The 25,743-nt window shown below is 42.3% G+C and overlaps 3 protein-coding genes across 9 annotated transcripts; 2 read left to right on the forward strand and 1 right to left on the reverse strand.

Moving 5' to 3' along the window:
- Positions 1 to 2,162: 2,162 nt before the first annotated feature.
- LOC129826290 (ubiquitin-like protein 4A-B) lies at positions 2,163 to 5,472 on the forward strand. Of its 4 annotated transcripts, none has more exons than XR_008755011.1 (5): positions 2,163 to 2,341; positions 2,813 to 2,918; positions 3,109 to 3,302; positions 3,634 to 3,792; positions 5,286 to 5,472. XR_008755011.1 is itself a non-coding variant. In XM_055886849.1 (5 exons), exons 1-4 carry the CDS (start codon positions 2,294 to 2,296, stop codon positions 3,739 to 3,741), a joined length of 456 nt encoding a protein of 151 aa, XP_055742824.1. In that variant the 5' UTR covers positions 2,163 to 2,293; the 3' UTR covers positions 3,742 to 3,788; positions 5,286 to 5,472. The 4 variants fall into 4 exon arrangements, 3 of the variants coding, with proteins under 3 accessions (XP_055742824.1, XP_055742822.1, XP_055742825.1); XM_055886849.1 differs by having other exon boundaries at positions 3,634 to 3,788; XM_055886847.1 differs by having other exon boundaries at positions 3,634 to 5,472.
- On the reverse strand, positions 4,309 to 7,669 carry LOC129826289 (ras-related protein Rab-7a-like). 2 transcript variants are annotated; one of them, XM_055886845.1, is made up of 6 exons: positions 7,477 to 7,669; positions 6,634 to 6,691; positions 6,327 to 6,453; positions 5,899 to 6,117; positions 5,522 to 5,650; positions 4,309 to 5,371 (listed from the first exon to the last, which is right to left on the reverse strand). In XM_055886845.1, the coding sequence occupies exons 2-6, from the start codon at positions 6,684 to 6,686 to the stop codon at positions 5,282 to 5,284; spliced, it is 618 nt and encodes a 205-aa protein (XP_055742820.1). In that variant the 5' UTR covers positions 6,687 to 6,691; positions 7,477 to 7,669; the 3' UTR covers positions 4,309 to 5,281. The 2 variants fall into 2 exon arrangements, with proteins under 2 accessions (XP_055742820.1, XP_055742821.1); XM_055886846.1 differs by having other exon boundaries at positions 7,584 to 7,659.
- On the forward strand, positions 7,217 to 25,288 carry si:dkey-32e23.4 (dynamin-1-like protein). Of its 3 annotated transcripts, none has more exons than XM_055886843.1 (18): positions 7,217 to 7,372; positions 8,829 to 8,946; positions 9,145 to 9,286; positions 9,531 to 9,566; positions 9,799 to 9,845; positions 10,021 to 10,092; positions 10,205 to 10,291; positions 10,434 to 10,596; positions 16,431 to 16,551; positions 17,333 to 17,671; positions 18,097 to 18,217; positions 18,348 to 18,503; positions 21,923 to 22,012; positions 22,157 to 22,255; positions 22,462 to 22,575; positions 22,689 to 22,798; positions 22,915 to 23,074; positions 23,184 to 25,288. In XM_055886843.1, the coding sequence occupies exons 2-18, from the start codon at positions 8,845 to 8,847 to the stop codon at positions 23,238 to 23,240; spliced, it is 2,016 nt and encodes a 671-aa protein (XP_055742818.1). In that variant the 5' UTR covers positions 7,217 to 7,372; positions 8,829 to 8,844; the 3' UTR covers positions 23,241 to 25,288. The 3 variants fall into 3 exon arrangements, with proteins under 3 accessions (XP_055742818.1, XP_055742817.1, XP_055742819.1); XM_055886842.1 differs by lacking the exon at positions 7,217 to 7,372 and adding an exon at positions 8,011 to 8,196; XM_055886844.1 differs by lacking the exons at positions 7,217 to 7,372; positions 9,531 to 9,566 and adding an exon at positions 8,011 to 8,196.
- The last annotated feature ends 455 nt before the right edge of the window (positions 25,289 to 25,743 follow it).

A 25,743-nucleotide genomic window follows, 5' to 3' on the forward strand; every position in this document is an offset into this window, starting at 1 on the left:
TGTCGTCGGTGATCAGTCCTACCACTGTCATGTCAGCAAACTTGATAATGGTGTTGGAGTCGTGTGCGGCTACACAGTCGTGAGTGAACAGGAAGTACAGGAGGGGACTAAGCACACAGCCCTGAGGGGCATCCGTGTTGATGATCAGATGTTGTTGCTTGGGGGAATTGACAATCTTCCGGCCCCTTTCCACAAATGTACTTTTGGGGGGAGGGGTGGGAACCTACTACTCACATGGTGCCATCTCCTGGTCGTTGTGCCCATGTGCCACCAGCTGTAATACACTGTGTTAAAGAAGTGTTATAAATGAATGTGAGCGTATTCCCAAAAACACATGGGTCCCGTAATGTCTGCAAAAACGAAACACTGCATTCCACAGTAGGAACCTCATACCAACGGTCAAGCATTGTGGTAGTAGTGTCATGGTTTATGGATGCATTGCTGCCTCAGGACCTAGACGACTTGCCGTCATCGAAGGAACCATGAATTCTGCTCTGTATCAGAGAATTCTAAAGGAGAATGTCAGGCCATCCATCTATGAGCTTAAGTTGAAGCACAGCTGGGTCATGCAGCAAGGCCATGATCCAGAGCACACAAGCCAGTCTACCTCAGAATGACCAGTTTATGCTCTAAAACCCACAAATGTTGCTGAGTTAAAGCTGTTATGCATGGAAGAGTAGGACAAAATTCCTCCACAGTGATGTGAGAGACTGATCAACAACTACAGAAAGCATTTGGTTGCAGTCATTGCAGCTAAAGGTGGCACAACCAGTTATCAAGTGTAAGGGGGCAATTACTTTTTCACACAGGGACATTGGATGTTGCATAACTTGATGTATTAACTCAATTAAATAGGTATCACTTTTTTGTTTTATTTGTTCACTCTGGTTCCCTTTATCTAATATCTAATCCAGACTGTATCACAACCAGCCGTGATAAACCAAATAAAATTTTATTGGTCACATACACATGATTAGCAGATGTTTTTGTGAGTGTAGCGAAATGCTTGTGCTTCTAGTTCCGACAGTGCAATAATACCTAACAAGTAATCTAACAATTACACAACAACTACCTAATACACACAAATCTAAAGGGATTGAATAAGAATATGTACATATAAATACATAGATGAGCGCTGACCGAGCGCAGCATAGGTGTCGTCGTCGTCGTCGTCCCCCCCAAACACACACACACTGGGTCGTTCCAGCCCTCTCCCCCCATCCAGCCCTCTCCCCCCACCTCTCCCCCTGGATGTATTTGCGCCCCCTTAGGCTGTGGGCGAGGGTTGGACCCCTCTCTGGGTCGGCACCAGCCCCTTACGGATAGCCGCAGGAAGTAGTTTGGGGGTGAGAGTACTGCGATTATTGTCTTCAACTGGGGGGGGGGGGGGCTTCTTTTTAATTTGAAAAAATATAAATTTTAAGGGGGTGGTTCTGCAGCACCCTCAGCATTCCTACTTCCTACGGCTATGCCCTTTCGGCGCTCTCTGGATTTAGTGGCATCACATGGTGTCCCCGGCCGCGGGTCGGGTCCCCCTCTCTGGGCATCGGCCCCTCTCTCCGAAACGCATGTAAACGCTCCCCAAAATAAACAAGTACAAGCTGGGAGTAGCTATGATTCTCTTAAAGTAGCAGAACTATGTCATTAGAGATCTTTTCCCATTAACTTGTTTGGGCGGATTACTATGTGTCCGTGGTTAAACTGCTCTAAAACGTCCAGTGTAATTAGATATACTCTATCATGACAGCTTAATATTAAGGGTTGTTCTCCAAAAGTTTCTGAAATAGACAGGTGACCACAGAAATTAGCACTTGTAGGTAAAATCGTGGATGTCATGTCATCATATTACAATAAGCTATTGTGGAACTTCCTCTCTAAGGAATGTTTCTGAAGAATTTGATGAGCAAGTTCAAACATTTCTAATGTTGATACCTAATGTTATAAACAAATAATATGTTAATTTGTGTAATATGCTCCCATATCAAAACAGCGTGATAAAAACGTTTAAAACAATTGTAATATAATCATGCACAATTCTTGCAACTATAACTGCATCCACGAATTTGAGATAGTTTAGCTACATTTATCCAGGCCATAAATAGCGGAGATGCAGATTCCCGCATTGACTGACCAATCCATATTCCACACAGCAGGGGGCAGCACGCGCATATTGAGTATTTAAAGCAGTGGGGAAGTAACTAGAACATGATTGCTGATAAGGTTTGGGCTGTTTGGAGAAACAACAAACCTGTTATCATAACGTTGAATTGTTTTCAATTACAAAGTCAATACAATGATTTTAACTATAAAACCACTTCAAGGAAAGGAGTGCAATGTACAGGTAAGCATTTATGAGCAAAAGGCAGACTGGAGCCGGTAGCTAGCTAACCTAGTTAGCTATGTCAGCTAGCTGCTACTGCTGTTTCCAGCATCACGGGCTAACATTTTAAAGGAAATGTCTATTTGTTGTAGCTAGTTATTGAGTATCTTGATGCAGAGGGTGTTCACAGCAGGTCTGTAACTTGATGATTTAGCTACAGGAAATGAAGCTGGCAACAAAAGCAGAGTTGTAGCTCTGCTTTTTTTCTTCTAGTTTTCATGTTCGTAGCTTGAAGATAAAGCTCTGCGGTTCAGGGCGTTAGTCCTCTCAGTAGACCAGACCTAGGCCAGGGAAGATAATGTGCCTGCTGTAGATATGGTCATCTTGGCAAGAGGAATAGTTCAGCAATATCAATGTGATTGTGCTGTCGCTATCTATTTCATCAATACTGTCAAGAATATTAAATGTCAGTTTAATCTGTCACAATTTCAGGTCACAGAAGATGAAAAAGTCTCCATGGTGAAAGAACTAGTGTCGAAACGTCTGAATATACCTTCAAATCAGCAGCGATTGCTTTACAAGGGGAAAGCCCTTGCAGGTACCTACACAGGCCAACTACTGTAGCTAATCATACACAGCCTGACATTGTCGAAGTACCCCAGCTGTGTATGAGGATGTCACATCACCGAATCTACCAAGTTACACATTGCCCTGCTGCATTCTTGAATATTCTTTATAACATTCATACCTGTACATCTATCACAAAGCCATACACATCTTTGTTACAGATGAACACAGATTGAGCGATTATTCCATTGGGCCAGAGGCCAAGTTAAACTTGGTGGTTCGTCCAGCAGGGGAGAGGAGTGGGATGGCTAGCAGTAGCAGTGCGATCAACGGAGTGTGGCAGACACTGTCCACTGTACTGGCGAAACACTTCAGCCCTGCAGATGCAGCTAAGGTCCAAGAACAGTTAATCAAGGTACATTATTTCCATTAACAAGAGTAGGCAGCTGTTGGTACATATCCATAGATCTTATCATACTCGCCAACAAAACACATTCAGGTCATGTACATTATTCTGATTTCGGAGTATAAGCTGCTTTGCATGCACACCCATTGAATCCCTTCAGTTTCTACACTACATCAATAATTACCAATTAAGTGTTTAAGAATATCCCTCCACATACTTTTGCTGAAGTACAGAATTCACTGAATGTTCTCACCTTTAGACTGCAGGTACTACTTTTGTACTGTATGAATGATTTTATCATTCTCAGGCTAGCTATTAACACTGCTTTCTCTTCCAAAAGGATTATGAACGTTCACTTCGGCAACTCAGTCTGGATGACATTGAGCGCCTGGCCGGGCGACTGCTTCACCCAGACAGTGAGGGCATGGACACATCGTACATGGATTGAAAACCTGCCTGTCTGACTTGACGGTATTCTGGCGATTCAGAGAAGCAGTGGGTAAATTTTAAAAGAGCATGGCAGGGAAGATTGTGTTAATTGACTTTCATGCTAAGAATCCTTTGTCAGCCTGATAAAGGTTTAATTGTACAGGGATAACATGAAAGGTTGACTATAGTGTAGCTGCAAAGCATTCAGATCACAGCCTGTCTTAATGATACTTTTCTTTGTTTTCTCCAGACATTCCTGTACAATTAATAGGATATTTTCACTTGATCAAATCAGACTGAAACAAGAGCCAATACCTTTTGACTTTTGGTCTAAAATGATCACTGAGTAATTATGGAAGTTATTTATAAGCAATGTGTTGTAAATGAATGATAGTTTACAGAAAACACACACAGTAAGGTTAATTCTAGTTAATGTTGATCAGTGCAGTCATTGTATGATGTGTATATATTGTTTATACAAGCATTTTTTTTTTAAATGGACTGTTTTCCCTAAATTTCAAGTACTCACTTGGTCTAGGCCTAGCATAATTTTTTAAAAACTGAATAAAGCACAATCTACCTCAAATAGTATTTAGTCATAATTGTACCTTTTTATTCAACTGTCAGGAAATTATATTTAACAATTTATATTAAGATATAGGGACTCTGTTAAACTTCTACTTAAATCAACCTTAACAATTTTTATATAAAATTGATGAGGACGTTCATATAGTTGTATTTATATTATACAAAGGTAAAAAATAAGAGGTCAGATTGTGTGTGAGAGAGATGCTGCCTTATCTATGATAGCAGGATGTGCTTTGGCCTGCAAATGTAACACCTTAAACTGGGAAAAGCTATTTCAACTCCCATCTGACAAGATGTCCAGTTTGGAACAAGACTTGATAACAGGAATTTGCCTCCGACTGCATTATCCATATTAGAAAGCACACTGCTGATCATATTGGATTTTCTAGTGACAGCTTTGTTTCCTCTCTCCCCACAAACACACAGTCAAACTTGAGTCCCATTTGTACAATTTACATTTCAGATCAGCAGCTTAAAACTGTACCATTTCTTCATTGTTCATGCAAATATGCTGTACTTAGGTCTTCACCTTGAAGAGGAAATGTAATATTAGTGCAGAAAAATGTGACACCAAGTTCTTTAAAGAGGAACCATTATAGTTGTGACTGCTATGACAAACACAGAGCTAGCACAGAGACCACAAGGAAATGGAAGGCACGTTGATAAGGGAGAACGCATCGGATGTCTCCCGGACATAACATACATTATTGCAGGACTGATGAGAGTATCAAAAACAAAATGTTTGACAAATACAAAGCCAGTTGTCTTGGTGAAAATACCGATATTGATGTAACTGATGTTTCAGTTCCTGCCACATGAACTTCAAAGAGGAAAAACAGGGGGGGGATTTAGCATTTTTTGTCTGTGATCTTGCATATGTGAAGACATAAAATGGTAGGAATGTACATTATTGTAATCCCCCCCCTTCAATCAAACATCAATGTGTATATCTGTCATGTTTCCTCCCTTCCTCAGCAGCTGCAGCCATCACTAGAGGAGGCTGGTCTGTCATCCCTCAGTTTGATCTGATCTGGGAAGTCATAAGTCTCCACTTCTGACTCCTAACAATAAGGACAGGAAAACATGGCAGGTTAATGCCTTAAAGTTCCAAAGTGAATACATTCTTGTATCTGCATCAATAAATTGTTCTTAAAGAGTGAAAGCTATGTCATGAGTTTAACATTATCCAAATTCAATCAGCATAGGCCTACCTGTTTGAGAGCATTTCGGCAAATAGTTTGAAAGGCTTGATCAACATTGATGGCCTCCTTCGCACTTGTCTCGAAATATGGGATACTGCCCTTACTCGTACACCACGCCTGGGCTCGCTTGGTCGTCACCTGGTCAGTAATATAATATTCATATAAACAAATTACATCTCAAACAAACATTGGGGCTACACATGTATATAGTCTGGTTATTCATATTTTATTGTTAATTTATTTTTTGCACATTTTTCTTCCTTTTTAACTCTACATTTTGGGTAAAGGGCTCTTAAGCATTTCATGGTCAAATCTACACTGGTTGTATTCGGCACATGTGACAAATAACATTTGATTTGATGGCACAACTTCGCATATGTACAGACCTGCCTGTTCTCCAAGTCAATCTTGTTGCCGAGCACAACAAATGAGAAGTTCTCTGGGTCACGGGGGCTGGCTTGAATCAGGAACTCGTCTCGCCAGCTGTCAAGAGTCTTGAAGGTGTTTGGAGCAGTAACATCGTACACAAGGACACAACAGTCTGCACCTCGATAGAAAGCAACGCCCAATGACTGGAATCTCTCCTGCCCTGCAGTGTCCCAGATCTAGTAGAATGGATGACATTCATAACTGAACTCACCACTACATGCACTTCAATACATATCCAAAGGGACCTAGTTACATAGAGAAAGGCTTGACTAAAATGTTTAGTTGAATACATTTCTATCAGGTTTAGACTTATGGTATTGGGACACAATACCGAGGAGAGGTTATGGAAGATGTGCATGGTCAAGGAAAGAGAAAAGTCTATTACCTGCATTGTCACAAGCCTGTCATCCACCATCACCTCTTTGGTAAGAAAGTCAGCACCAATTGTGGCCTTATACTGATTGCTGAACTTCTTATTCACATATTGGTTCATGAGAGAGGTCTTCCCAACTCTGTCAGTGTGGAGATAGAGGAGAGTGAGGAACAAACATAGGCAGGGACAAAATTAGATAAAATAATCTTTAGGCACCTTTACCCAAAACATGAGTGGAACCCAATGTACATGAAGCATGTGATCTATGGGAAGGACAATTTGGAATGAACAGGTTTCACACTGCAAGTATTCTACTCACCCTGAGTCTCCAAGAATTATCACCTTGAGTAGGATCTTCTTCCGAGACGTCATATTTGCTGATGCGAGAATAGGTAAGCAATTTCAGTGCATCAATTAGGACTAGGACACTGTTACCACAGATGAACAATGTGCCAGATGTTATACCAGATGTATACATCTGAAGTATCTGGTTGGCGGTTCCACTCACTACCAAATATGGTGACGAGGGGAAGTCCAGTGGCCAGCAATGGCAGAAGATGGAGGGACATGCATTTTGTCAGACAAACTGCTAATTTTCTCATTGATGAAACAATTGATCTCAATAGAGTTTTCTGTTCCCAAAACTAGAATCTGTTATTAACATAGAGGACTACGTTTTGTAGACTTTAACAAATTTTCGAAAAATTGCTTTCTTTAGGAGTGCAAGGTCGAATTTAGTTATTGCACACCCGCAATTCGTAAAGTAGGCGTTCCCTAACTGAAATATATGTTAGAAACCGCCAATAGGATCTCGCTAGCTCGTGCTTGGCGCTCCCACCTTGCTAGTCCACCCACTATGATACATTTGCTTCCATTGGAAATGACAGGCTGTGGACCATCTTGGGTTAGTTAGAAAAATCTTTGCTGTTATCAGTTATCAAAGCGGCATCAATAAGTCAATGCAGGATGCTTGGGATCCGATGTGTGACGGGCTTTGACCATGAATCATGAATCATGATTTGACCATGAATCATGATTTACAGAAGAGACCAATCGTGGTAACCCAGATGTTTGCTAACTATTCCATTTCCACATGACCTGACATTTTAGTTAGCTAACGTTGGCTAGTTGGCTAGCTTTTAGGGAAAATCAAATCGTTTACCTTTTACTCTGGCGTCAGACAGATGCAGAGAGAAAACTGTTGTTCTCTTGAATAATTCTCATTAACTAACTACTTTGATTAAAACTGGTAATGTCTAGACATACAACCTTCTGCTGTTTTTTATCTGAAGGTATGCAGCTTGTTCACGAGTCGGTCGGGGCAGGGTGCTGTGATTATCTGATCTGTAACTGACCTGGATTGGACTTTCCACTTAGCAAATTTGCGCAAGTCTTTTGCCCTGCTGACTCTCGTGAACACGCATTTACATATATATATATATATATATATATATATATATATATATATTATCATGTATTTATGTATTATTCCATTGTTACCTAGAGGCAGAGTGGCCCACACTCATTGAATATGGTGCTTTTAAATGTTAGAGCATAAAGAAAAATGTGTGATGTCGCTTGGAAAAAGAGGAGGGAGTTTCGTGTAGAGGGCGTTGTCAAAATTATGACAGACTCTATTTAAACCAATCAGCTAACCTTATAATATACGGAAAAACGTTGAATGACCAATCACCTCTTTCAAAAAAATAAAAAATAAATCAATGACAGCCTTGAAAACAACCCGGTTTGTAGTCGCTAAAAATACAGATAACGCTAAATTGTGGATAATACAGAACTTCAGTTACTGTAGCTAGCTGTCATTGCAGTATGAAGTGAGCACGGTCTTGTTGGATTGAGAGGAACATCTTCACCGTGTTATCCGGTAAGGAAACGACTAAAGCGTTAGCCACTTACCCTTTCCCTACTTCCTCATCGGAGCACCTTGGCCTGAATCGGCTAAACTAGGAAGTCCAGCAGCATCTCCGTTTGTTCCCCTTCATAAATATGTAAAATGTAAAAAATGGCCAAATGTTGTATACCGAAAGACTTGACAATGCTAAATGTCTGGTTGTTTGCGAAATTAGTCCACATTTATTGCATGATAGGGGTCATAAGCAAGCTAGGCTAACTGGCTAGCTAGATAGGTCTGGGTAGCTTTGAATATAGTATATCTTGGTATTTAGCCACTAATCAGCGACCAACCCCAAATCAAACGATTCCAGTTTTGTCTCTCAGTAGGGCCTGAACAGTAGGGCCTGAATCCATTCCCTTTCACATGACCACCCGCGGGCCGTATGTAATGTTGGTTATCATCACGAGAGTTAAATGAATCACAACAACAAATACTACTGTTAAGCTATTGTGTAGTTTGTTTATTGCTTGCTAACGTTACACATTCTTATCCATCTGCAAGAGGTCTTGTTTTTGCCTTTTGTAGGTGATTAAGGAGACTCCTGTATACTATATGTTTATAATCTCACCATTGCTTCTTTCACTTTATTTTGCCAACTGTAGTGTCCAGTCCTAAGAAATGGAGACTCTAATTCCCATCATCAATCGGCTCCAGGAAGTCTTCCTGACAGTGGGGGCAGAGATCATCCAGCTGCCTCAGATAGTGGTGGTTGGCTCGCAGGTCAGTTCAGAATCAAAATGCAAGAATCAATGGTCGTTACCTGTTACATTGGGGAATTGTGTCATTGTTGAAATTAACATATCAATGTCCAGCAGTCTTTCCAGGGAGATGGAGGAAGTATAGATAATAGCAATGAATCATTCATGTAGCTAAGTGTTAAAGTCTTTCTAAAATTGATCTCCTCTTTTCCCATGACAGAGCAGCGGCAAGAGTTCTGTGTTGGAGAGCTTGGTTGGAAGGGATTTTCTGCCTCGGGGATCAGGCATAGTCACACGGCGACCCCTAGTGTTGCAGCTGGTGAATGTGCCTCCATTGGCAGAGAGGAGACTGCAAGAAAATGGTATGCACTTGACACAGAAACAAAGATGTGATTGTCACTTTAAAAGCTGTCTCATGTTGCTTCTCGCAGATAAACTGTACACTGGACATACTGAAACAAATCAATGCCAGTGCAGTTGACATTTACTCAATGAATTTCAATATCTCGCATTCATGTAATTTCACTCATTGGATAAAGCCTAAGTGGTCTTTGGAATGTTCGCTCTTTTCTAACATATTTACCATCCCTTCTTCACCTTTCTCAGGAAATGGGGTAAAACAAAATGCAAACAGCTACCCAGGTCTTTACTTCCATAGTTTATCTGCATGGACCTGTTGCGTTGTCATCCATCTTAATACCCTCATCGTCTTTCATTTCCTCTGTCTAATCATCACATCAACTTACAAACTCTCTCTGTCATATTTTGTTTCCAAATATTTATAAACCCCATCAAAGTCTGTTTTTATGTGATACAAGTATTTCATTTCCATTTGCATATTATTTTACACTCAATCTTTTTATATTTTGTCAAGGGATCAAGGCTGATGAATGGGGCACGTTCCTTCATAGCAAGAACCAGGTATGTGGCACTATCTTTGCTTTGCACAAATCTATTTTGCTGTTTTGCACTGCACATTGAGTGTTTCATATTTGCAGTAGGGCCGAGAGACTTGGTACTGTATCTCTTAACGTCATGCTGCCAGGGGTGTTGGTGAAGTCGATGTTTCAGTATCCCATCTCTGTTTGCATTATAGATTTTCACAGATTTCTTGGAGATTCGCAAGGAGATTGAAGAAGAGACTGAGCGTAGCTCAGGAGGCAACAAGGTATGTATGTATACATTGTAGATAAATTTGTCTTATCTCCAGTTTATGCGTTATTGATTTACTTTTAATCTGCTTCTTGCTCCATCCCCATTTCCTCTCTTGTGGCATTTAGGGAATCAGCCCTGAGCCCATCTATTTGAAGATTTTCTCTCCTCATGTCCTCAATCTCACACTGGTTGATTTGCCAGGAATAACCAAGGTAAGCGCAACCAGTGTGTTAATCCCACTAACTTGAAAATGCACAACTATGATGTTCCTCGTGGTAAAATTAATGCCATTACTCATTGAAAACAAATGTGTATAGTTAATTGCAGTAATGTAGTTATTTCTTGTTGTACTAGGTTCCGGTTGGAGATCAGCCAGAGGACATAGAAGCTCAAGTCCAAGAGATGATCCTATCCTTCATCTCCAACCCCAACTCCCTTATCCTCTCAGTGTCTCCTGCCAACTCTGACTTGGCCACCTCTGATGCCCTCAAACTGGCCCGCGAGGTCGACCCGGATGGTGAGGCATAGTGTACACTTGTGCTCCTTCATTTTTCACTGCATGTCTTTTCAGTGTATACAGTCAATTCGGAAAGTATTCAGACATCTTGTCTTTTTCCACATTTTGTTATATTACAGCTTTATTATAAAATGGATAAAAAAAATAATACCTCCTCAATCTACACACAATACCCCATAATGACAAGGCAAAAACAGGTTTTTAGAAATTTTAGCAGATGTATTAAAAATTTAAACAGACACCTTATTTACATAAGTATTCAGAGCTTTTGCTATGAACCTTGAAATTGAGCTCAGGTGAATCCTGTTTCCATTGATCATCCTTGATGTTTCTACAACTTGGTTGGAGTTCACCTGTGGTAAATTAATTTGATTGGACATTATTTGGAAAGGCACACACTTGTCTATATAAGTTCCCACAGTCGACAGTACAGGTCAGAGCAAAAACCAAACCATGAGGTAGAAGGAATTGTCCGTAGAGCTCCGAGACAGGATTGTGTCGATGCACAGATCTGGGGATGGGTACCAACACATTTCTGCAGCATTGAAGGTCTCCAAGAACACAGTGGCCTCCATCATTCTTAAATGGAAGAAGTTTGGAACCACCAAGACTCTTCCTAGAGCTGGCTGCTTGGCCAAACTGATCAATCGGGGGCGAAGGGCCTTGGTCAGGGAGGTGACCAATAACCTGATGGTCAGTCTGACAGAGCTCTAGAGTTCCTCTGTGGAGATTGGTGAACCTTCCAGAAGGACAATCATCTCTGCAGCACTTTACCAAACAGGCCTTTATGGTAGAGTGGCAGACGAAAGCCACTCCTCAGTAAAAGGCAGATGACAGCCCGCTTGGAGTTTGCCAAAAGGCACCTAAAGGACTCTCCGACCATGAGGAACAAGATTCTCTGGTCTGATGAAACCAAGATTCTCTTTGGCTTGAATGTGAAGCATCATGTCTGGAGGTAAACTGGCACCATCCCTACATTGAAGCAAGGGAAAGGGGGGATACCTAGTCAGTTGTCCAACTGAACTGAAATGTGTCTACCGCATTTAACACAACACCTCTGAATCAGAGAGGTGCGGTGGTGGCATCATCATGCTGTGGGGATGTTTTTCAGCGGCAGGGACTGGGAGACTAGTCAGAATCGCGGGAAAGATGAACAGAGCAAAATACAGAGAGATCCTTGATGAAAACCTGCGTCAGAGCGCTCAGGACCTCAGACTGGGCGACGGTTCACCTTCCAACAGGATAACGACCCTAAGCACACAGCCAAGACAACATTTTTTTTTTTTTATCACCTTTATTTAACCAGGTAGGCTATTTGAACAAGTTCTCATTTATAACTGCGACCTGGCCAAGATAAAGCAAAGCAGTGCGACACAAACAACAACACAGAGTTACACATGGAATAAACAAGAGTACAGTCAATAACACAATAGAAAAAAAGAAAGTCTATATACAGTGTGTGCAAATGGCAGGAGGAGGTAAGGCAAAAAATAGGCCATAGTAGCGATGTAATTATAATTTAGCAAATTAACACTGGAGTGATAGATGTGCAGATGATGATGTGCAAGTAGAAATACTGGTGTGCAAAAATAGCAGAAAAGTAAATAAAAACAATATGGGGATGAGGTAGGTAGATTGGATGGGCTATTTACAGATGGTATATGTACAGCTGCAGCGATCGGTTAGCTGCTCAGATAGCTGATGTTTAAAGTTAGCGCGGGGAATATAAGTCTCCAGCTTCAGTGATTTTTGCAATTCGTTCCAGGCATTGGCAGCAGAGAACTGGAAGGAAAGGCGGCCAAAGTAGCTGTTGGCTTTGGGGATGACCAGTGAGGTATACCTGCTGGAGCGCGTGCCATGGGTGGGTGTTGTTATCGTGAGCTGAGATAAGGCGGAGCACTAACCAGCATAGACTTATGTGTGGCGGCGTGAGTAAAGGAGGCTTTGTTGTGAAATAGGAAGCCGATTTTATTTTGGATTGGAGATGTTTAATATGAGTCTGGAAGGAGAGTTTACTGTCTAGCCAGACACCTAGGTATTTGAAGTTGTCCACATATTCTAAGTCAGAACCGTATACAGAATGGTGTCGTCTGCGTAGAGGTGGATCAGGGAATCGACTGCAGCAAAAACGACATTGTTGATATATACAGAGAAAAGAGTAGGCCCAAGAATTGAACCCTGTGGTACCCCCATAGAGACTGGCAGAGGTCTGGAGAGCAGGTCCTCCGATTTGACACACTGAACTCTGTCTGAGAAGTAGTTGGTAAACCAGGTGAGGCAGTCACTTGAGAAACCAAGGCTGTTGAGTCTGCCGAATACGGTGATTGACAGAGTTGCAAGCCTTGGCCAGGTCGACGACGGCTGCACAGTACTGTCTTTTATCGATGGCGGTTATGATATCGTTTAGTACCTTGAGCGTGGCTGAGGTGCACCCGTGACCAGCTCGGAAACCGGATTGCACAGCGGAGAAGGTACGGTGGGATTTGAAATGGTCAGTGATCTGTTTATTAACTTGGCTTTCGAAGACTTTAGAAAGGCTGGGCAGGATGGATATACGTCTATAACAGTTTGGGTCTAGAGTGTCTCCCCCTTTTGAAGAGGGGGATGACCGCGGCAGCTTTCCAATCTTTAGGGATCTCAGACGATTTGAAAGAGAGGTTGAACAGACTGGTAATAGGGGTTGCAACAATTGCGGCGGATCATTTTAGAAAGAGAGGGTCCAGGTTGTCTAGCCCAGCTGATTTGTACGGGTCCAGGTTTTGCAGCTTTTTCAGAACATCTGCTGTCTGGATTTGGGTGAAGGAGAAGATGGGGAGGCTTGGGCAAGTAGCTGTGGGGGGTGCGGAGCTGTTGGCCGGGGTTGAGGTAGCCAGGAGGAAAGCATGGCCAGCCGTAGAGAAATGCTTATTGAAATTTGCCATTATTGTGGATTTATCAGTGGTGACAGTGTTACCTAGCCTCAGTGCAGTGGGCAGCTGGGAGAAGGTGCTCTTATTCTCCATGGACTTTAGTGTCCCAAAACTTTTTGGAGTTAGAGCTACAGGATGCAAATTTCTGTTTGAAAAAAATAGCCTTTGCTTTCCTAACTGACTGTGTGTATTGGTTCCCGACTTCCCTGAAAAGTTACATATCGGGGTGACTATTCGATGCTAATGCAGTATGCCACAGGATGTTTTTGTGCTGGTCAAGGGCAGTCAGGTCTGAAGTGAACCAAGGGCTATATCTGTTTTGTGCAGTGGCTTCGGGACAAGTCTCAATGTCCTTTAGTGGCCCATTCGGAGCCCGGACTTGAACCTCATCGAAAATCTCTGGAGAGACCTGAAAATAGCTGTGCAGCAATGCTCCCCATTCAACCTGACTGAGCTTGAAAGAATCTGCGGAGAATAATGGGAGAAACTCCCTAAATACAGGTGTGCCAAGCTTGTAGCGTCATACCCAAGAATACTCGAGGCTGTAATCACTGCCAAAGGTGCTTCAACAAAGTACTGAGTAAAGGATCTGAATGCTTATGTAAATGTGATATTTCAGTTTTTTTATTTGTAATAAATTTGCAAAAATTTCTAAACTTGTTTTTGCCTTGTGATTATGGTGTATTGTGTGTAGATTGAGAGGGGGAAAAAACAATTTAATCAATTTTAGAATAAGGCTGTAATGTAACAAAATGTGGAAAAAGTCAAGGGATCTGAATACTTTCCGAGTGCACTGTATATATTTTTCAGGGTGTCCGCGGGTCCTTAAGTCTTACATTAATTTTCTGATTTAAATGCCTTAGTTCTGTTTTCAAAGGTCTTAAAAGTGGACTACAGTGTTTCTATAATATTGTGTCTCTGCTTAATTGTTGCCAACATGGCAAGAAAGAAAAAAATAGAACATCAAATAATAGTCAAGGCACTTTCCAGAGCTTTCCAAACACATGTTCTCTTCCTTGTGTGAACATCATGTGCCAATGGGAGTTGGGCCATTGCCAGAGGAGAGCGGGAGAGGAAAGCGCATGGTAGCCTATACAATTTGATAGACAATACTAACTAGAGTTGGGACAATAAACCAAAAATTACAGACACCGACACCCTCCCCTTACCGATGCAATTTGGCTTACATCTGTAATGTCAGTGATTAGGCTGCACAACGTTCCTGCAAATGTTTTGGTTCTAAAACCATTATTTATTCAACAGTAATGTGCATTAACCTGCGCCCTGCTATGAAAGTATCTGCCCTGTCCCTGTTTCGCTGCCTGTTCTCACTCCCTCTCCCACCTTTTGCGCACAGTGAAGGGAAAGATGCATACTACTTACTGAGTTGAGAAACATTTCTAAATGTAACTGTGGGAAAGACGGTTTTTAAAACAACTGTTACTGTTGAACAAAAGCAGAGTCGCAGCTTTATGTGAGTAGAACAATTATTTCTCAACTGTCACTATAGAGGAAATAACCACTTATTATACAAACTAAATAGGCTATGTAATTGAGATGATACGGAGTGGAGAGCGCCATTTGTGGTTAATACCCTAAGTAGCCTATAGGCACACAATGTAATGTTTTTGTGGGACATAAAATGTACTGTTAGATCCATTGAATGGATATATCTTGCAACAATATATTTAGTTAGCAATCTAGCTAATGTTTTAGTTCCTACTTCCTCCGGTGGTAAAAAAATGTAGCATAGCCTAGGGCAATATGCACTAAAAACATTCAGGCAAATTAATCTCGAGAGACCCAAAAAGACATTTGATTATTTTGTCATGTTGCCCATCAATATATTCATTATGCATTTCCTGAACATGTTAGATGAAATAGCTAACTTCTTTCACGTCTTACTTGGCACTGTCAGTTCTAGAGCTCTGTTCTTAAGCTACCTTGCTCCCAAGTATAGCCATGTGATACCCGATTCACTGAAAGAGGGATTTTTAAAAATATTTTGGTGTTGTAGTCTTTTCTAGCATAACACCTCCAGGAGAGCTACTGGGTGTGTATACTTGTTCCAACCCCACTCTAACACACCAGATTTGATAAATCAACAGCTCAACAGGACCTTGTTAAGCTGACTCAGGTGTGTTTTGCTGGATCAAAAGCCTGCTCACCCATTGCCCTAGCTCTCCAGATGGAGAGTGGACCACGTGTTTTATACAGTAACGGTTCTGTATATTTACGTTTAAGGCATTTTTTCACAGTGGTATCATTATGGTGTTGGGTATCATTATACTAAGCTGGTAGTGGTATTGAAGCCAAAATTCTAACACTTAGTTGTGATCTAGCTGATGATTAGGTCATTGGGGTAGCCTAAACAAATGCAGATGGGCAACCCCATGCTTCAGCTATCTATAGCCTAGCCACTATGCTACTACATCCATCAGCTATCTATAGCTTAGCCACTATGCTACTACATCTGTTAGACTACAGGAGAATGCTCATTGCTAGAATAGCACACCTGCTTGATAATATGAGCCATGTAGGATATAGCCTTTGGTGAAAGAGCTAGACCTAATATTAGCAGCTGTGTGGCACAAGCAGATTTCAAATTTTTATTAATTTGCATTCCAAGTGGCATTAAAAAGGTTTTAAGTCTTAAATTCAACTTCATGGAACTTGCAGGTACCCTGTTTGTTCATCGATACGGATGTGTTAAATGTCAGTAAACATGGTCAATGTTACTTTTTAGGTTTGACCTCAACTTTTTAACATCAGTGATTGCTATATACACAAAAAGAATTAGATTACTTAATGAACTGTGCCATTCAAGTGCTGTTAGTTTGTGTGTGTGTGTGTGTGTGTGTGTGTAGAAAGAGCCATGGACAAAAGGGGTGTGTCTTTACCCAGCTGTGTCCATGTGTCTTGCAGGCCGCAGAACACTGCTGGTGATCAGTAAGCTGGACCTGATGGACGCAGGGACAGATGCTCTGGAGGTCTTGCTGGGTCGGGTCATTCCAGTGCGGCTCGGAATTGTGGGAGTGGTCAACAGGTTTGTCCATATGCCTACAACTTAGCTAACAGATTTACCTAATTCTTACTGAGTGATGTCACCTCGGTGCTTAAAAAGATGAAGTCCCATAGCAGTGAAAGATGCTATACAAATATTAGGCCAATGTATCACATCTGATTGAGTATAAAGGATCTGAATCATTATGGTTGTTAAATTAACTCAAGTACCCTCAGAGACCTTTGTGCTATAAACAACGAATGTTCCAATGGCCCTGCTATTCACCAGATCAATTTGTTTGCATTTTTCAAACAAAGCTCTAATTTCTGAATGATTGTCTCCCTACTTTGAGATCGTTCTCACACATTCTGCTGAGATAATGTGTGCCATGTCTTACTCATGGGGCTCCAGCACAGGGCTGATGTATGAGTTATCTGAGTGATTTTTCGCCAAGGGTACAGAATTGCAACACAAAAAAAAACATATCTGCCCAGAGGCTGAAATGGTAAGTCATTTTCTGAAGTAATTTCACTGAGCAGAGACAATCTAGTTCAACCAACAGCTCACACTAGCAATCATAGCAACCGCCTTGGAAGGCTGTCTGAAGTCAGTAGGGACCTCAGCTTAGCACATTCCTCCAGAGTGCTAAAGATTAGTTTTAAGGAATCTGTACGGCTACAGTAACGTCCATTTCAAAAGTACTGCATCCTATTTGGGTGTATAATTTCCTGCTATGCTGGAGCTGGTGACCATCGGATCATGCAGAACCACTGTGGAGTATTCTGTAACTCCAGCTGTCATCTTCCATGTCTCTTCCTGCTAGGAGCCAGCATGACATCAACACCCAGAAGAGCATAGAGGACACGGCACGGGACGAGCAGGCCTTCCTCCAGCGCCACTACCCGTCTCTGGCCTCCCGCTGCGGCTCCCGCTACCTGGCTCGCACCCTGAGCCGCCTGCTCATGCACCACATCAGGGACTGCTTGCCGGAGCTGAAGAGGCGTGTGACGGTGTTGAGTGCCCAGTACCAGTCCCGGCTCAGCAGCTACGGCCAGCCTGTAGAGGACCACAGCGCCACCCTGCTACAGATCGTCACCAAGTTCGCCAGCGACTACTGCAACACCATCGAGGGCACCGCCACGCACATCCAGACATCTGAGCTGTGAGTAGTTCAACTGCTTTAGGCTCCTTTATCCAGGCACCAATCATCTTTCAGTATTTTATATTGTATTGGAGCAACTCCTCATTGACCACCAAATATTTAGCAACCCCCTAGATTCTAGGGCCTAGAAGGTGCACAGCGGACATTTTGTGACGGAAAACTTGGTTATTGTTCAGCTGAATGCATTTCACTTAGGCAGGCGTTTTATTGTATTTCTTGGCCTCCTTGTAATTTTGTAGGTGTTCATGTATTGGCATTTCATATTTTCTGGGTTCATTTCAATAGCTCTTGTACCGCTCACTGATTTATTGATTTCCTCAAGCATGTGAAGCAAGTATTGACTCATTCTGGCTGACTGCATCTGATGTTGACAACCCTCGGACACAGCCACTGATACTGCTTCCTCTGTCCTCCTCTCCGGTAAGCTGTGGGGGGGCTCGGATCTGTTACATATTCCATGAGACCTTTGGCCGCACTCTTCAGTCTATTGACCCCCTGGGGGGCTTGACGGAGCTCGACATCCTCACTGCAATCCGCAATGCTACGGTAATAACCATCAGCTCCAATCGCATTGTCTGTGTGTAGGTTATTAAACAGACGTCTTTGAATAGTTTTCCATTGAAGCTAATGAATCACGAGTTATGTTAATAGAGGTGTGTGTTGTGCTGTGCTGCAGGGTCCGCGGCCGGCCCTCTTTGTACCTGAGATCTCCTTTGAGCTGCTGGTGAAGAGGCAGATCAAGCGTCTGGAGGAGCCCAGTCTGCGCTGTGTGGAGCTGGTCCACGAGGAGCTGCAGAGAATCATCCAGCATTGCTCCTCCTACAGCACGCAGGTACGCAGCAGGGGCGAAAATCTGAGATCAACCTTGGAGGGGACAATTACATTAAATTTTCTCAAGAGCAATTCCTGAGGGGGACACCAAAAGTAGTGCTGTAACACATAGCATACGTTGTTAAATGTATATTGAGGAACCATAATTCCTACGACTGGATAATTGATAGGTACAGTAGTTAACTGAAGGGTTTTCCCAACTTGTTCAAATGTTTAAATCATTATAATTCTACTACTAATAATAGTTATAGCAGTGCTCCTTACCAGTCCAGTATGTATGCAGGTATTCGTACTTACAACCAGCAATATCAAGAAAAGTCAGTAGGTGACAATGGTACTGTACACTGTATGGGTGTAGTTTTCATAAATACAATGAACATGGTGTGATCAGATCTAAAAGAATCTCCATTGAGAACCATCACAAAGTTGGTCTCCGTATTGAATTGACCTTTTAATTTGACTTTTTCTGATACATTTATATAGTCATTAAATATTACCACCTGGCCTGAGTCTACAATATCTTTGCAAGAACAAAAAGCTTAAAATAAGTACAGTTCTAAAAGCAAAATAACTACTTCAATGAAAAACCCAAATAAATCAACCAAAATATCCTTCAGTCAGTGTCTCAACTCTTCAAACAGCAGCTATGGACAAGTATGTCGCACAAAGTATGCAATTTTAAATAAAATAACATGAAATAAATCATTTGTAAGTGTACTAAAAACTACTAAACAAAAGAACAACTATCAATTACACCATGGGTTCTCAAACAGGGGTCCATGGACTAATTGCAAGGGGTCTGTGAAATAAAAAAGTGTAATGAATGTAGTCAGTACCACAAGGTTTCCAGTAAGTTTACATATAATATAAAGGGGGTGGAGGTCCCTGAGGACCGCTCAAAACCTTGCCTGCCTTGCCTCAAAATATGCAGGGGTTCCAGTACCCCAAAAAGGTTGAGAACCACTGCTATACACACTACTGAACAAAAGAACCGAGCATATGTTTGCGGGTTTCCTCAACAACACATCAGTTGGCACTTTCGCAATGCCCTCGCCTGTTGTCTCCGACACCCTGTATAGCCCAATAAACTCCTTGTGATGGACAAGGTCATGGTCAACATAACGCAGACAGACATTCTCCTGTTCAGCACCAGAGACATCTTGAGTACCATCAACAATTAATGAAAATTGTACAATCGGAAGAGACCTAATCTCAGCTGCAATGCCTCGAATGACTATTGGCCATGATGTTCAGAATTTCATTCTGTGCTTTGGGGCCTGTGTACATTGTGGTACGCTCTGTTAACCACTTCAGTAAAATGGGATCATCCTCTTCTGCCCTAAGTTTCAAAATCTGGTATAAATTCCCACTGTCATCCGTGTGGCCTCTAAAGGCTTGTCCCTGTCTTACTACATGCCGCACCGAACTAACAATTTTCATCAAGCAATGCCTTGCGTCATCCTGCTGTTTACCCCACGCGCTGGACATAACTGGACACTGATTGGATTTAGCTGGTGTGCTGTTACAATTACAAAGTGGCGGTGGGTTTGGCAATTTTGATGTGCTGTGAATTTTTCAATGCCTTTTCTCCAGTTCCTAAATCCTGCACTAACGAAGGCAGCATCAGCTCTTTGGCCAAAAGATGGCTGGCTTGAAAACCCTTGGCTACAGTGAAAACACAACACTCCTTTTATTGATGGATTATAATGTAGCCAGGGGAAATTGCGAAACCATCTCTCTTGAAACGTCAACACTCTGTTGGCAAGAGTTTGCGGTTCTATAAATTGTGGGTGTGGCTGATATGGTTTTGTGCCATCACTGTGGTAACTGGACAATGCTGTGCCACTGTCCCCTATACTGGTGCTGCTGGCAACAAGGGTGACACTTGGTCCTGCCGTGGCTGTGACACTGTCCTCTGAAGTCTCTCTCCCTGGCTCTTTCCCTTTCACCACCCTAACTGACTCAGTCTGTCTCCTAGAAAATAAATAAGGTGTTTGCCGTACTCCTAACTACCGGTACCCAAAACTACACAATTAATCACAACAGCAATACCATTGCCGTAAACAAATCTTAGTTTAGTCACCAGTTTAAGTTGAGAGTGGGGGTATCCATGGCATTTTCCAATTATGTCCCTATTTTACAAGTCAAAAAAATTGAGAACCTTTCATTATGTGGCCAAACAAAGACTCAACAAACTTACCTGAGACTCCCTGTCTGCCAATCTGTCCCTGCATATCTGTCCCCAGCTCTGCTGTCTGTGTGCCATCTGTTGCCTGCTCTGCCTAATGACATCATTGTGAAACATTTTCCATTAGCATTTTACTTCTTTCTTATGAACATTTTATCAACTAGTCTTTGAGATATTAGGATACTAGAGTTCTTACTATGCGTTTTGGTGTACTGACAAATACTCTGATGTCCGTCTTCTTACTTTTTTCTGCCATTTTTCTACCTGGCTGGCTGGCTGGCCTAGCTGCACACACACACATTTACACAACACATGCTGCAACCTTTTGTAATTTAAATAGTTTGTTTCATATTGGCTGGCTTCCAACAATAGCTGAATTTGTAAAGCTAGCGAGCACCAATTCCGTTTCTGTGTGTTTGCTATAATCTTTGCTGCCTGGTTAAATAAAGGTGAAATAAAATAAAATAAAAAAAAGTTCACTAGCGACAATTTATCTTTTGCAACGAGACCATTATATATATTTAAGACAATGGTAGAAGAGAGTGTAGTTCTGTTCTGTTCAGTTTGGACTTCAGTTTATTGCTAACCTTATCACAGGGACGTCGAAGCACTACAGCTGCATGCTGATCTTGGAATAAACTGACGATAGCAAAGATTCCATCTTTGACGACGCCACAAATGGAATAGGTACTAGCTAGCTTGATAGTTAATGTTTGCTTTAGTTTGCGCGCTAGCTCTGCAAATTCAACTAGTGTGTGAACCCTGCCAACATAAAAATAAATAAATAACATTGCTATGGACCTGCTATGGATTGACTGAATTAACCTCACGTCAGTTACGTACATGTCCCTTTCGGACAGTAGATACGAACCCTTTTTTACCTTGCCAGCTAAAGAACTGGCAGTGGATCAAACCATTGTGAGGCAAAGGGCGGGGGGGGTCGCAATCTTTTGAAATTTAAATGCGCTATTAAGTGTCTATAATCAGCACAAGTGCTTTCATTGCGTATTATTAATATTATTGAAATTACATAGTTATGTTTACAGTGATATATTGGGGGGGACAAATCATCTTTTTCCCAAGATGGGGGGGTCGTGTCCCCCCCCGTCCCCCCTGGGATTTCCGCCTATGGGTACGCTAGACACTGTACAACACATACTACAAAGCAAGCCTGAACCAAATTGTAATAGAGGTGTCTCTGTATGTGTCCTGACATGCTGTGTGTTTGTCAGGAGCTCCTTCGGTTTCCCAAGCTGCACGACTCCATTGTGGAGGTGGTGACTAGTTTACTCAGGAAGCGCTTGCCCATTACTAATGACATGGTAAGACAGTTGTTTTTGTGATTTGACATTTTCAGTTCATTTTTTTTTGTACAAAAATCCTGTGTAATTATTCTACAATTTAGTGCTATTGCTTACTGGCGGTCTGTCTGTTCGTGGATGATTCTGAGCACCAAACTGTTTCAGGTCCACAACTTGGTTCAAATTGAGCTTGCTTACATCAACACAAAGCACCCAGACTTTACCGATGCTGCTCAGGTCTCAGCATCTGTCAACAGTCAACAGGTAATTCTGCCTCAACTCAAAGCACATGCTCTGCTTTCATGCATATAGATGAGCCTAATGTTGACCAGAGGGTTCTAGAGTCTGATGCTGTCTTCTCATACCAGTATGGACATCACACCTTTGAAGAATTCCAATAAGCCAGTTGTGACTAACACCGATACCAGAACAACTAAATTGAATTGACCCCCCCATTTCACCTCTTTTAGGGCCTGCAGGATGGAGATAAATGCTGGATGAATGAGAAGATGGCTGAGGAGAAGGCACCAGTGGCAGGTTTCAGCAGCCCTGTTAAGGGCCAGGCCATCAACCTCCTGGACACAGTGAGTAGTGGAATCAGCAGTCAGAACTGACCCAGCGCTACCCTGTAGAGCAGCACTGTATCTGATTCGGTCTGTGACAGATTGTAACATATGACCCCTGCTCTGTTTGCCAGGCAGTGCCGGTGTCCCGAAAGCTGAGTTCCCGGGAGCAAAGAGACTGTGAGGTCATTCAACGCCTCATCAAATGCTACTTCCTCATCGTCCGCAAGAGCATTCAGGACAGGTCAGAGACTGGCGCTCCAGGGCATCTAGGGGTGTTATTATTTGGGTATCCAGTTAGTGGTGAGTTGAGCCTTCTCTGGCCTAGCTAACTGTGTATCTTGTGACATGTGTCTGCAGTGTGCCCAAGACGGTGATGCACTTCCTGGTGAACTTTGTGAAGGAGCGTCTGCAGAGTGAGCTGGTGGGCCAGCTGTACAAACAGAACCTGCTGCAGGGGCTGCTCATCGAGTCCCAAGACACAGCACAACAGAGGACAGAGGTGGCCCAGATGCTGGAGGTACTGTACAATTATTACTAGTACCCCTAATTACTCTCATGCACGTTGTGTTGTACTTTCTGTTTCTCCCTTTTTAACACCAGTATCCTTCTCTCTCTCTTCACTTCAGGCACTCCAAAAAGCCAGCAACATCATCTCAGAGATCCGGGAGACACACCTGTGGTAGCCCAATGCAACTGACCGTTCCTGTGTGTGTGTGTGTGTGTGTGTGTTATGGTAATGTATGGCAATACCACTGAGCTCATACTGTCCATTAAACATCCAGCCGTCCTTTTTGTTTGTCCAGGATTTGGTCTATTGTGTCTCACTGAATATAGTGATGAGACCAACACACTCAGGCAGAGCTGGTCCATTGTGTTGAGATGTCTTTAATGTGAAAGAGAACCATGATCAAAAACAATTTTGTTTTTTTTGCAAACAATCGTCTGTCTAAATGTCTGTCTTGCCTTTTGGTTGTCAATGTGTTGTATATCATGTGGAGTATTACATTGTTTTCCTGAGTCTTTCTTGCATCTGATCATGACACAGGTTGTGCTGCTGCATTTGTTTCCATTGATTAGGTATCTGTTACCTGCTTCCATTGATTAGGTATTAGGTATCTGCTATCTTTTGTGAAAGGGTGATCTCAAACCATGACTGCTTGATACGCATGTAACAGTTTCTGAACGTATGTAGAGTAAGTATAATCAGTCAGTATCAGGTTTCCCCTTGTTTTAAGCAACGTTATGTAAAGTTGAACAGAGGGTGACAACCCAACCTGAGGTTGAACAGTGGGCGTTGTCTGCAATGTAATGTTGAAATATGATCCTGGTCTTCAGGGATGCTGCAGAGGTTTGGTTTGACCTGGTCTACAGTGATGCTGCAGAGGTTTGGTTTGACCTGGTCTTCAGGGATGCTGCAGAGGTTTGGTTTGACCTGGTCTACAGTGATGCTGCAGAGGTTTGGTTTGACCTGGTCTACAGTGATGCTGCAGAGGTTTGGTTTGACCTGGTCTACAGGGATGCTGCAGAGGTTTGGTTTGACCTGGTCTACAGTGATGCTGCAGAGGTTTGGTTTGACCTGGTCTACAGGGATGCTGCAGAGGTTTGGTTTGACCTGGTCTACAGTGCGGCTGGGTATAGTAGTTGTACCCTAGAGCAGACGTATGTTCTTTACGTGTGTCGCATTTGTATCGTTCCAGGTGTACGGTTGCACTGTTTGTGCATATTTAATCCTATAACAAAGTTGTACGTTCACAACAGAGTACAGTGTTCCTTTTCTCCGTATGAAGTTTCTAGTCAGACTCTTATTTCGCATGTTGTTGGATAACTGAAACCACATTTATGAATAGCACCCACAAAGAGTTGAATAGGTGTGTGTGTATATATATAGATATTGTATAGCTAGCTTGTCAGGAGATGCAGAATAGTTGGTTGAGTCCAGCAATTTGAGGGCCAGGGGTATAGCGATTCATTGTAGAAAGGTACTTAGCCAACGGAAAGTTAAAATAATTTTCAAAATCTCAGAATGCATTGAAATATTGTACCCCAGTTACACCTCCCCCCCTTAAATGAACCCATGTATGCAGTGTGCCTCAGAGAGAGGGGGCTGTTGCTGGGGTGACACCTCTTCTGAAGACTATCCCTAGGCCTGTTTCTACCCAGATGACAGGGATGTTGGAGGTGTAAGAGACCAACATTGTTTCTGATTTGAACTTGTGCATGCAGCTGTAATTATATTCTCATTTTGTTGATGTAGTTCCCCAAGGGAAGTATGCCCTGCAGCCTTTTATTTGTGATTCAGTACCAATTGCGTGCCGTTAGTGTATCTTCCATTTAGAATTAGATTCTAAAGTTTCTCAAATAATTTATAGCGTAAGTGTGCATCGGTTTTTGTATGTCATGGAAATGTTCCCAAAGGATGATGAGCATTATTCAGAAAGACTAGCCTTAAAGGAACAGGTACCAAGCACCATCTAGCAGAAACACTGACTTCTATGTGATCAAGGAGAGCACGGTGTCTAGTCTGTCTTTCTGAAAGGACTGTGTGTGTGTACGTATGTGTGAATGTCTTTTAAGTTTTTCTATCTGAATGAGACTGTGTTTTCTATTTAAATGTATATCTTACATCTTTACATACTGCCTGGAAGTGCTTGACTGCCAATATTTGTGATACATGTAAGTTGATAGAATAAAATCTGTTCAGATGGGACTCATTAAACTCTTAACAACAACAGTCTGGCCTCTGAGATTGCTTTGCAGGATGTCCTTTATAATTGATATGATCTGTAAAGTCATGATAAGATCTGCAGAAATGTACCATTCAGTCCTGCAAATGGCTATGACTCCCAGCAGTCTGGTATCTATCGCCATTGTCCTCTATTCATACTAAGCAGGTGAGCTGAAATCACTAGATATGTAGGATTATTCTGAGGTAAGATTGGATCCTTCTTGAAAAAGACAATGACAAAGTGGCCTGCATGTTGCAGAGACCGATTGACTTGCACTTACACGCCTGGCCCTGTCTGCAACCTCATTTTCCCTGCCTATCACGTGCAACAACACCCGTTGTAATTGAGAAAACCAGCAGGACTCTAAATGTCAGCCTTATCTAAAATACTGCAGTTTAGCAATGATGGATTGGCTGTCTTCTGGTGCAGGTGCATGCGTGTATATAAACACACAGGCGAG

This window comes from Salvelinus fontinalis, chromosome 28 (assembly GCF_029448725.1).
Source record: "Salvelinus fontinalis isolate EN_2023a chromosome 28, ASM2944872v1, whole genome shotgun sequence".
Lineage (NCBI taxonomy): Eukaryota > Metazoa > Chordata > Actinopteri > Salmoniformes > Salmonidae > Salvelinus > Salvelinus fontinalis.